Source organism: Tetrao urogallus (genome assembly GCF_951394365.1).
Source record: "Tetrao urogallus genome assembly, chromosome: 1".
Lineage (NCBI taxonomy): Eukaryota > Metazoa > Chordata > Aves > Galliformes > Phasianidae > Tetrao > Tetrao urogallus.
In genome coordinates, this window is record NC_136813.1 from 121557074 (window position 1) to 121570570 (window position 13497).

At 35.0% G+C, this 13497-nt stretch overlaps 1 protein-coding gene across 1 annotated transcript in view; it reads right to left on the reverse strand.

Moving 5' to 3' along the window:
- Positions 1 to 4979: 4979 nt before the first annotated feature.
- CCDC91 (coiled-coil domain containing 91) overlaps positions 4980 to 13497 on the reverse strand; it is a gene marked incomplete at both ends in the record, with an annotated part of 114569 nt that continues 106051 nt past the window's right edge. Inside the window, one exon of the mRNA XM_079550539.1 lies at positions 4980 to 5102. Within this exon, the coding sequence (XP_079406665.1) occupies positions 4980 to 5102 (123 nt within the window). The remainder of the gene's footprint in view (positions 5103 to 13497) is intronic.

The window sequence follows — 13497 nt, forward strand, 5'->3', positions numbered from 1 at the left end:
TATTTTAAATTGATGAAAGAGAATGAATGAAAATAACTTTCCATCTGTCAGTGATCTTTATCTACTGATACAGACTTGCTACCAAGTCCAGTAAAAAAAAAAAGAGAGAAATTTATAGCATTTTGTTGATAATTTTATTTCTGGATATGTTTATTAACTAACTTCTACTTTTCTTCCTTTTTGCTAGTTTTTGATGTCGAACTGTTTAAAAATACCATTAGAAAGACAGTAGAAGTTTTTATTCAATAGCACCTTCTTTGTTTATCAGATTATTCATGCTGGACAATGGAAAGCATCAGAAAAATGCCTAGTTTTAACTTTGAAATGCAAGGAATTGAAGGCGATATAAACAACTTTGAATCTCTGACACATATTAAAACAGTTACAATTACTGTGAAAGATATTCTGATCACACTCATCGCAGGAAAGATGAAAGATGTTCAGAAAGATGATAGAAAAAATTTAAAATATATTCTCTACAATAAATGACTTCAAAAGAAAAAGGATCAATCTTTTTTTGGTGTTGCTAAATCCTTACTGTCACTAGCACCTACAGATGATTTTAATCTTTCACAACATTACAACATACCTTTATAATGAAATGCTATAATGAAGTGCTTCTCACAGATATGTCATAATTATAATTTACAAACCTGCTTCAGATAGTATAAAACAAGCTTGACCTTTTGCTCTGCATGCAACAGAGCTTGCTGAGGATATTTTTAGCTACTGCATCACCGTGACAAGTGAACTGCTTAGGTAATGTCTGCAATGAGAAGTCTACACATCTCTGTCCTTTCCTTTAACTAACAAACCAAACACAAACTCCGATCAACTCCACAAGTTCCTTGGTTTCCCCTTAATGTTCAGCCGTCCAAATATGACCCTGATTCATCAGCATCACTATTAGTTTTATGGAGGCTCTACAAGAAATACTCTAAAATAGACAATTGATTCTTGAAGCCTTAGGACAATATTTTTGGACACATCACAGAAAAAGATTTGTTTAGCCTATTCCTGAAGATCCAAATTATACCCATGAATAAAGTGTTTTCCACACCGAGCTTTCTTTGGCATGTTTAAAATCCACTGATGAAACAGGAATGACACAGAAGTTAAGAAGCCTTTCCAGACAATATTCAGAATGGCAATGTAAAAAAATTCAGGACAATCTTGTCAACAAGTTAGTCACTCCTGCATCAGCATTTACAGTACCTAAACTAGCTGAAGTAAATGATGGGAAACAGAAAAATGTCTATTTGATACTGCATCAATACTGTCCATTATCTGAAAGTAAGCATAAATTATATGTGTTGAGTAATTTTTAATCAGTGGCTATTATCTGCTAGGAAACAAAATGAAATCTCTGCATCCAAGGGGGAGGAAAAATTCTGCAAGCTCAAGTATGTGGACATCAATGCAGTGGAAGAGGAGGCTCCACCATTTTATACAGGAACTTCAGTATTGAATAGGAAACAGGCCCTTTAAGGTCATGCCTACACCACTAGTTTCAGACAGGAACTAACATTGCCATTTACTGAGCTGGCAGGAGATGAGGCAACTTTTGAGCAGAAGCCAGTGTAATGATGCACAAAAATCTTAAAACGCTAGTGCAAACTCAGCCTTCAAAATGATTACTGCTTTTTCTTTGTTCAGCTGTGTTGTGATACAGTGAAGGAAATAAATGCTTTGTAAAAATGACTTTTATTTAACAAAGTTATTCCTCGAGCAAGGCAAAATTAAAATATTCCTTCACTTACCTCAGATATAGACACTGTACAAAACGAGAGTGGAAAATGACTTCTTTGTTAATTACTTATATATACATAATCTCAGAGCTAAACTATAATTCTGTAAAGGAAGCAGATTGAAAGCCAAAAGAAATGTGCAGAAATACAACACTGATGCATAGGTCTGTATGGTATCAAAATAGTCATTAGCAACATTAAATTATTGGCTAGAAATCTCACTTTTTGGATTTTCCCTGGTCTAGATCATCAAGTGAAAATTATCAAATAGGATGAGCCTGACTGATGCTAATAAAGACACCATTAGATACACTAGATCTATGATTACTGTTTTACTTAGCTTTTAGACACATTCTAATATAATCAGATTTATAGCTAATTTCTAATATAAAGCCAGTAATCATATACATGCATATAGTATGCATATTATATGACTGCATACTGAAGAGCTTGAGCATTTTAGATTTTGTTGAGCCTACGCATGAGTTCTAGGGCTTCTTGCTTCTCCCACTGCACATAATTCTTGTCAAAATTATTTATGCTATCTTGGATACAAAGAATATGGATTATTTATTATAGAAACTTAATTGCACTAGCAGTCATGCCTTGGAGGCAGATAAAGTTTGAACCTTTAGGCTTTCAACTTATCTAAAATGCTATTTTTCAGGATATCATAAATTTATTTATATAATGTTATTAAAAAAAAAAAACCTGTGATATCACCTGCTGTGAATTAGAATGGTTTTGCAAACTTTCCCCTGACGTTCCTCTACCAAAGTTTCCACAAATTATTTTCCTATGACGTCATGGTTTTATGATTTTCATTATTGGTATTCCACATCACAGCATCATGTAAAGCACTGAGAGTTAAAGAGTTAATGCCCCACTTCCATGGACTGACAATTTTCTGAATATATCTGGCTCTCAGAAGAGAACTACACACTGCAGAGGACATTGTGTTCAGAGGGGAAGACAAAGCTGGCAAGTCACAGGACTCACTCTCTCTTGCTGCCTGGCAGTGTGTGGGTATGCTCCCCAGCCATCGGTTTCGGACACTCTCTCTCTCATTTTATTTGATGTATTAGCCTCAATTCCAATTATATATTGCATTATAGTGTGTTATCTTGCATTCTGATATAATATGTAGTAAATTAACTTTCCTCCTCAGATCACTGCCACTGTTCTGCTTTTAGGCCCATCTCCCTACCCTTCCCCCTTTCCTTTTCCCTTTCCCAGGGCATGGATCCGTATGTGCCCTGCCCCATTAGTCACAGTACTGGGACAAACTGGCCTGTAAACCATCAACACTCTCCCTTTTTCTGGGCCAGTGGGCTTGTGGGCCTGTCATGGACACAAACATATCTAGAGATAACTCAGTGACACTATGATTAGGCAGAAATAATGAAAACTAAAAATAATCTCTTGTTCATGACAAGGAGGAGATGGAGTTTAACACATAATGAAAAGTTTGTATACTACATCACTCTTTTTTTTTTTTCTACTGCATATCTGAATTTCTTCTCTGAGACTTGCAGTTTTGAATGCAGTCAGTGCTCCCAGTCTGATTTTGTATGTCTGTCATCTAATTCTGCATTTTTTCTCACAGGGTAGAGAGAACACCTAAAGCACTAGAAGTGTCAAAGGTAAGGAAAAAAAATCCCTGCTGTTCTATGTGATAATCACAATATTCAAGAGTGGAGACTAACACATGATGTTCCACTAGGGAAGACAGTTATCAGTAACATCTTACTGACAATAATCATAAGCTTCTCCCACTTCTCCATGACCACATCTTGCTGAAACACAATAAAACTCTTCCGTAGCAAAACTGATGAAGACAAATGGTAAGAATAAAGTGCAAGCAAATTGTACCATAGTTTATTCCACCTAGGTAAACAAGATGGTTTGGACTCATCAACACTCAAATATCTTTTGGCTTACCAGATGAAAAGGAAACTGGTCAGTCAATCAAAAAGATCTGGATTTTCATACATTTGGAGGGAGAGATCATTAGCTAATAAAATCTGCATCATTTACTTATTCAGTGAAGCCCCACAGCCATACAGAAGGCAAAAACTTTTGTCTGATTACAAAAAGTAAGCACGGAAAAAGATTTAAATAAAAACAAACTGTCTGCAATACACATTTCATATTAACAAACACATAGGAAACTATTTGGAATTTACAACTATAAGGAAGCAATTTATGAAAAGTGACTGCCAGTGGAAAAACAAAAAAAAAGTGGAATAAAAAATCACAACCACCAGAAAATAACAAGAATTGCCCATGGGTCCCCACTGGATGACAAGCTCATCATCAGAGGTATCATTCTCAGTTTATTTATATTTCTAGGCATCATTTCATTCAGAACTTTAAAACTTAAGATTTCAGATCTACAATCAATAGAGTGTAGGCACAGAGTTTCCCATTCACAGACTTGATCCAAAGCCCATTGTCAGCTGGCATTATTACTACTTCCTTCAATGGGTTTAAAAATGACATCTGAGGTCAGCATGATGCTCTCCTTATTCTGTCAGAAATTCCACTGCAGCCGTGCAGTATGCATATTCACATAATTACGTATATCTTATTCCTGAAACTGAGGTCTCTGAACTTTGTAAAACAGAATGTATTCTATTTATACATACCAGACATTGGTTACAGTAACGTTTGGAACTATTCTAACATGATGCACTGCATGGTTTTTAAATTTTTTCTGTCAGTAGAGCTGGAGTTGTTTACAAATGTCTGAAGAAATGACTGTCAAAGCTCTTATCTTTCAGCACGGATTCTTCCATTATGCATCCAAAGTGATAAGAGCTAATAAGCTTCTCACACTCCTTTCAGTCAATGCACTTGGGCATATACTTGAGAAATAAAGATAGACTTGTGTGTATATTTAATTTTTTTTCAGTTTCTTTTAAAATTAGAAATACTAAAAAATTACATCAAGATATGATAACACCTTTAAACCAGAAATGAAAGGGAATTTTTTCATCATTGCTGTAGTTGCCTAGAGCTTCAATCACAGGCTACTAGAAAAGACAATAAAATTAAATCATAAATAAAAACTATTTTTCCTTTTAAAAGAAGAAACTGAATACACAGATACTTCTCTTAAGTATAGTTTCAGAGAAATCTTGAACCAATGATACACTCCCAAATGAAGACATTTGCCTTTTAAATTGAGATTTGCAAGTTCACAAATCATACTGTATTAGTGGCATAATGTCAGTCACTCTTTTCCTGTGTTGCGGTTGGGTCTTCATTTAATAAACTGCTTAACTGTTTCTGTGCACATGAGAGGAAAAGTTCCAAACTAGACAGATTTCTCTGACGAATAACTTGATCAAGCTGTTGAAATAAGGAAAGAAAGAAAGAATAAGAGAACATAGAAATAAATGTTAGGCTTTAATTAGCAAAAATTCATACATACTCACCAACAAAAATTCAAACACCAAATTCAGCAACCACCCACAAAAAGAATTTTTAATACACACAGTTTAGTATCAGCTTTTAAACAATTATTTCTTTCCAAAATAAAATCTATGTAGGTCACTTCAAAAGCAATGCCTTCTATTTATTTCCATGGAAACTACAACAGACAGGAAGAACATATAACACTATTTGATAGAGCAAAGTCTCAGCTACAAAACACTATTTTTCAACATACTGACCAGCATTAGCTATGCATTTTTGCCTATGATGAACAAGAGCCTGCATGTTGTGCTCATAAAAGTCTGCACCAGCAGATGTGCCCCACTGTCACTGTTGTCACTACTGAAATGTACTACCTACTGTCTCACTGTGCTTACATTCACTGTTTGGTCTCCAGAAATGTTCGACAAGCATCAGCGAATGTCAGTGAGCTCCATTTTTTTCTGCATAGAGGAATTCTCTGAAACACTTTTGCTTTATATGCCATTTTGTCAGACCCCACTTTGCTGCCATCTGTCACACAGCAACAAAATGGAATGGAATACTAGCTGGGGAGGTTCGACCTCTACTGCCATACCACCAACATCTGCCTCTGACATTGTGGGCCAACATAATAAAATGGGAGGTATAACTTTCAGAGCAGCCCTCTCATTTAAATAACAGCTGCTACTGACAAGAAATTGAAAGACTTGGAAACACTAAACCAAGCTCTAAAGAACCCATATCTATATAAAAGACAGTCGAGAACAAAGAACAAAATGGGCACACTGTTGCTGTGATGATGGATTTCTCCTGATATGAAAGGTATCTTGATTCTCTACTCCAAAATATAAAGAACACTTTGTATGAAGAAACTTGCAGATGTTTTTCTGCTTCTGACCTGACCATTCCCTCTGGGGAATGGATAGATACAGTCCAATTCATATAAAATCATATGTTACGTCCTAAGAAAGTACTCAAGAATCCAATTTCTCTAAATATTATTATGTCATCAAATCCTATTGCTTTTGGTAGATATGTTGGATGAAATTGGAACATGAAACTGATTTTCAGTGTTTTTCCTTTTATGGCATATTGCATCGTCTTGACTCTCTTACTAAGAAAGTCCTTCATTGAGCTTTGATAAAGAGCTTTGGCTAAGCTCTTTTTTATTTTTTTTATTTTTTTGCAACTTTTCCTTGCAGATTCTTCAGAAATAGGTACTTCTTTAAAGTAGCTTACCAAATGTGTGTTTGATATTGTGCTGTTAATTGTATCAAGACAGTGAACTCCAATTGTACACTGTAAGTTTATTTCACTCAGAACTAAGTAAATGGTCAATGTGTGCAGCTATTGGCTGCAATATGAATTTATTCAGGCTTGAGATAGACTTTACACTTCATGAATTAATAACAAATTTGAGGAATTTTGCCTTTTGAGGAATTTTGAAATTTGAGGAATTGAGCCTTTGTTGAGGCTCAAGTAGTTAGTTGGAAGTCTCCCTTTGTAAATAAAGCCACTTGACTGTTAAAAGTTTATGTAAGTTCAGTAATTTAAAAGTTCAGAACTCGTCAGTTAAGCTTCACCTTGAAAGGTACATTTTAAAATTCTTCCATGCTGAAGTAGCTGACTAAACAGTCAGAAAAGACTTAGGATTTTCGCATGACACAAAACAAAACAATAGTGAAATGATACTGATTTTGAAAATAGTACATTGAAATGGCTGTTCAAAAAGAAAGCATTGTCATTAATGGATAAGTTAACTGGGAAACAGAAAAAAAATCCAGTGAAGCTTCATTATATAATAGATTATTTAATGAAGTGTTTGGAACAGCCAGATTTTTTGAAGACTGCCGCAATATTACTGTGTTGCTCCTTGCATAATATATAATTAAACGAGCAGGTTTATTTGTTTTTCTAAACAGTCGTCCCTTTGTATTTAGAAGGCCCTGTTCACTTCACAGAATGATGTCATTACTTAAGCAAACATTCATGGAAATCTGGTAAATTCAAACTGAATGTGACTCATATGCAGACATAATCAGTATGAATAGCATATTAGGGATGGAGTATTCATATAACCAAATTAAGTTAGCTGTTTTAATCCTGCAGATACTGAAAAATGTACTGTATTGATCTTGATCTACCACAAGAGAGGAGATTTTCCACATCCCACCATCACTGTATTTAGTATTGTTTCAATCACATTAAATTTATCCAGTTCAGTGCTCCCAATTCTTTATGTCATGACCTAGAAGCATTCACATCCTTCACGTTTTCCCTTTCTAGTATAACTACTCACAAATACATACATTTTCAGGGCATAAATTCTTAGTTCTTCCTCCACCAACTATTTCTCAAACATCTAAAAATTTCAAATGGCTAAAGTAGAAATGCAGTCAGAACTCTTTAAGTATTTACTATATATCAATTATTTTATCTCTTACTAGTAAATGCTAAAATATTTTACAGAAAACTCAAATTTAGGTTCGGGGGGGTATGAAGTATGAAGTTATAAGGTTGAAATTAGGATCTAACCATAGTAAAGATACATTTTATTATTAACCTCACAGTGGCTTAAAGTTCAGTCAGAGATGTAAAGAAAGCAAAATTGTTACATAAAGATCCTTTACTTTTCCCTGTTGTGTAAATATTAAGGTGTTTACATGAATATCTTTGAAAACTATTTGTCAGACAACATTATTTTCCAGTAGCAACAGATTTCAAGCTGCAGAAAATGGCAAATACATTTCTAAAAATGTACACTGAACAATTTATCAGTACTTCAAATGATAATCTGATGACTAATGTAGCCAAATGCAATTCCACTCTTCTGTCTCTGTAATTCTAAAACGATTTAATGTTTACAATGACTTGAGACTAAAAATGAGTGAAGATATTGAGTACTGTTGTTACTTTTTAATTGGAATTTTTCAAAGTTGATCTCAATCAAAATAAAGAATAAACATGGCATTACTATTTAATGAAGCAGAGCATCTTCTCTTAAACATCATGAAATCAGAAATCAGGTTTTCTCTCCTGCGAATTTCTTAGGAAATTCTTCATGCAAAACAATGATACAAAGTACTGAATACATCAATAAATCATTTTAATACATTAATATGCGTGTTTTTATTTATCCATAGAAGAGAATTAAAAACTTCAAATACTGAAAAGTACCCTTGCCATTCAAAGAAAATCAAGTTCATGAAGAGACAGGAAATTTCAAATGTAAAATCAATACTTCATATAATTGAAAACACTTAGATTGATGTGTAGCAGAATGTGTTCTGAAGATTGAGCTTAGTAGGTCTAGATTAGTGGAGTTGATAAAAAGGCTTTCCACCTATTTCGTGCTTACAAGTAGCTGCTTGTTAGCTGTTTAATAGAATTTAATGCCAAGGTAATTCCTTTAAATTCAATAGTGATTAGCCACAAGGAATTATTTATAGACACCGTTATGATGTCATTACACATATTTTCCAAGTGACTAGTAATATAAGCAATCCTACATATTTCACCATCTTCTTGTCCTCCAAGTCCTCCTCAGTAGAAAAAAGACATTTCAACACTGTAGGTAAATGTAATCAAGATTTTATTGTATTTCTTGTAAATGTATCTTCTTTTATATTTAATTTGGTGTATAACTATAATTAATCTTGGTTATAATTCCATTTTAACTGAGTTCCTCCACACTTTGAAAAGTATCTCCATGGGGAACACAGTATTAGTCAAATGTGTTCATGATGAAAACTGCTTCTCCTAAATATTTATGTCCTTAAAAATTAAGGACTAAAGGAAAAAAAAAATCTTCAAGGCCCACTAGAATCAGAACATAATTTAATGGCTCATTCTACACACTTGATAAAATATTAAATGTACTCTGGGTTGTTCATGGAGCAATTACTCTAGATGTAAAACAACTTCTTTGTTGTCGTCAATCATTGCTGTGATCAAATTAAAATTTAGGTATTTCTGTTCTAATTGTATGTAAATCTGTACCTGTAATTGTATGCAAATCTTTAATAACTTGTAAAAAGTTCACAAAACATCATATAACATCACTCTGCATTATGAAATACAGACAAAAAATGGTCTTTCTAAAGAATGACCTGCACTTCAGTCCTAAGTGAATGAAATGACTGCATTTTAAATCTTACATAAATTTTTAACTGCAGTCACTTTTTATGAACATATTTATATGAACATAATTCTTTCTGAAACATTGAGTTTTCTTGTGTAATTACAACCTCAGCTTTTGCAGAATTTTCCCATTCACAGTATGGAATAATCCATTCAAATGTACTACTGCAACTTAGTGCAAAATTTGTTGCATATACTGTGCTGCATATTGGCTTACAAACTCAAGTGTTCAACAGAATATTGCAGTGTAATTATAAGACTCATAGGTGTCTTCTCACAGTCTGATTCGTAGACATTCCTCTTTGAGGAAAAATAAAAAATGAGGGTACAATTTTTGGTACAATTTTTATGAGGTATATTTTGTGGTCTTTTTTCTTTTTTTTTTTTTCTTTCACAGCTAATCCACACATGAGCCACAGACATGATTCTGAAAAATTTCACAGCTAGAGAAGTTCAGCAATGTAGTCATATTTTCTAATAATACTATGGTTTCAGAAAGTTTTTGTAGTGAACTAACATGAGCTTCTCTCCATAGATTGAACGGAAGGCTTTAAAAATTTCCCTAGTGCATTAAATACAACACACAAAAAATTACTCTGTGGAACCTGCAAATCTGTGAGTTGGATGAGGAAACAATGAACTAGTTCCTCTCATTCCTTTAAAGGATGAGAAGGAAAACAGATCCATATGGTACATATGGGAAGCAGAGCCTATTTTCAAGTTAATCCCAGGACAGGACATTTTTGTCTGTTCACCTGTGAATTTCTACTATTGATAACACTTACTAAGTATACAAAAATGAGGTTCTTCATGGCTATAATTTATACAGTATCTGCTACTCATTAGAAGGTCATCAATGTTCAAGACAGAATCTCTAGAAAGAGTCTGAAATGTGAAAATGTTTTTTCTCCTTATAATAAATAATGCTGCAACTTCTAATCCTTAAGGAATTTAGGCTCCAAACTTGATCAGTGAAACCATTAAAATAATCCCATATGTTGGAGACATCTTTAAAACAGATTTGCCTAGTCTGCTGAAAGTGGTGAGAAAACACCCTGTCAAACCTCTCAGAATCTCCACTCTCTCCCAGTTGGACATAAGAATGTAAGAAAATGCCAACTTTCCTTCACATAAATAAAAGAAGAAAATTTACTCTCAATCAAGGAATGCGTAAAGGAGCTAAAAATCATTGCAGCACCTGCTCAGACTACTGTAAAAGGTGAAAAAAGGGCATTATTTAGGAGAACAAAAATAATAATGGAAATATTTACGTGTGGCTGGGTAGATCTATCTATTGAATAGCTTAGCAACATAGGATTCCTTTACTAAACTATTTACAGGTTATTGCCATATACTAAGTATACAGAGTTACTGTACTGCTACTGTAATTGCTGATGGGTACAGCACTCAGATCAACATACTTAAGACAAACATACGGAAATACATTTAAGCAGTATTTAAGTATCTAGATATATTATACAATCAAATGCCCTTGTATAACCTTAAAGACTGAGGTCCTGACTCTGCAAACTGATTTCAGATGCCTAGAAAATCTTCAATACACTACTGACTCTCCCACTATTAAAGTCACTCACGTGTGTCATGTAGACATGCGCCTCATTGATTTTTAAAGGCTTCCAAAAGAAAAGCTTTTGGAAAAACTTGTTGATTTTGTAGAAAACAAGTGTCTTCCTTACAGCATAATATTCAAAGCATGAAAATGCTCGTTAAGTACGTGAAGTCAGATGATCTCTTTTTTTTTAGTTTTCTATTTTTAAAGCAAAAATATCCCAATGCTGTCATATCCCACTGTTCTTCTCTTGTAGAATTACTGAAGAGCAGCAGAAATGCACAGATCAGTTCCACTAATAAAATAACAAAACAATTAAATTTGGCACCTGTATATTATGTGAAAACCGTATTTATTTCAATTAATGGAAAAGCATAATAGGGAGTTACTTTGAAGGCTGCTTTCAATGTTTTATAGACTTGTGGGTTTAGTAATGCTCGCTTAGACTGGGCAGGTTTCAAATAAAACCCAACTTCCCACACGTTATGTCACACAGGACCAATTCTTATTTTCCTTTGGGCACTAGATTTTCTTTAATTTGTGGGAAAAAAAAATAATTATTTGCAGTGGATACCAATCATCGTCTAGATAACTTTGTTATCCCTGTCAATACTCGGCACCTTAACTCAATTTGATAACTCTGTGAACGTTACTACAACTATGTTACAAATAGAGCTATGAGAGTGAATCTATGCTGTATCCACTCCTGAGCTACATTTGATTCTATCCAGCATGGAACTCAGCAGTGTCCGCAAAATCTCTGAAAGAAAAATGGTTAGCATTTGTTTCTGCTACATACTCCCTGATATGTACAGTACCTGCAAGACAGGTTTCTCGCTCAACATCTTCATCAATGACCTTGATGAGGGGATAGTGGCCACCCTCAGCAAGTTTGCTGATGGGATCATGAAAACTGGGATCCCAAAGCCGGGAGGATTGGCTGACACGCCTGAAGGCTGTGCTGCCATTCAGCGAGACCTGGACAGGCTGGAGAGCTGGGCAGGTGCAAAGCAGAAGACAAATCAGAATGTAACTACGGGCCATCTTCATCAGATCGCCTTCTCTGATACAGAAGTAGGAACTGGAAACATATAATAGCACCTAAACCATGGATACCTAAACAATCTGACAGCTTTCTATCCAACCTTGTCAGATCCTGGGTCCTTACTGTTCTAAGTACCCAAGTCAGTTTTAGGCACTGTAAAATGCTGTTTTAATATGGCTGCTAAAGACTTGCTAGAAACTACACAGGGCTTCTGTGAAACATCATAACCACAGATTATAAGATGTGACAGGATGAAACCATACATACTTGAAGGCAGATCTAAAATTATACCTATATCTAAAATTACCTATATCTATATCTAAAATTATATTATCATTGTAGATAGATTCTCAAAAAGAAACTCAACAAGGAATCAGGCTGCAGTAAATCTGGTAAATTAATTCAGCAGTAATCACATATGCATTGAAATAAGTAATTAAGCATTAAGGTTTAGGGAATAGAAAACTAATTTTCTACTACCCAGACAGGCATTTCTGAGGCCACACTTAGAGGACTTCTTCAGTACTGATTGGATTGCTCATGTTTTCATGATCAGATCCATTTTACTGAATATTTCCATTTGGAAGTTGAAGCCAAACTTCTGCAGCAAAATTCAGAGCAGCTGCTGCAGAAGCACCTTAAAAAGCTGCTGATGCAACAATGTAATCAAAGAAAAGAAATGATACCATAAAATCTAAACATGTAAGAGATCTTGGCCAATCTACTGATTTTTGCTGATAATTCCATCTACTGAGGATTACAATAAAGTTGATCACTGTGCAACGTCTCCCTTGCAGTTTGACAGCCTTGTATATGCCTGCTCAAAAAGATATCACTAGCCATGTTTTTTACTTCAAGATTCCTAAGGATCCTCTAGTTGCCAATAGAGACTTGTAAAAGGAGAAGGAGTTGGCCTATAACAACAAAAACAAAATTGCAGATTATTTTAGTTTCAGTTAATCCAAGTTGATCGTATTGACCTGATTAATTTTCCTATCTAGTAAAAACTAAGGTGGATAACATCAACTTCATAAAATTTTTAACTGTTCCTACGCTATCAGTATACCTAATATTGAGAGATTGACTGGTGAAGTAACTCCCTGGCATGCCAGAGAAAAAGGCTGTAGGGGGATAGAGATAACCCCTTGAAAATCATAGAATCATAGAATCATAGAATCACCAAGGTTGGAAAAGACCTTCAAGATCATCCAGTCCAACCGTTCACCTATTCCCAATAGCTCCCACTAAACCATGTCCCTCAACACGACATCCAGTCTTTCCTTGAACACCCCCAGGCTCGGTGACTCCACCACCCACCTCCCTGGGCAGTCCATTCCAGTGCCTGACCACCCTTTCTGAAAAGTAATACTTCCTAATGTCCAGCCTGAATCTCCCCTGCCGTAGTTTGAAGCCATTCCCTCTGGTCCTATCACTAATGACACGAGAGAAGAGGCCGACCCCCAGCTCACTACAACCTCCCTTCAGGAAGTTATAGAGAGCAATGAGGTCTCCCCTGAGCCTCCTCTTCTCCAGGCTAAACATTCCCAGCTCCTTCAGCCTCTCCTCATATGGCC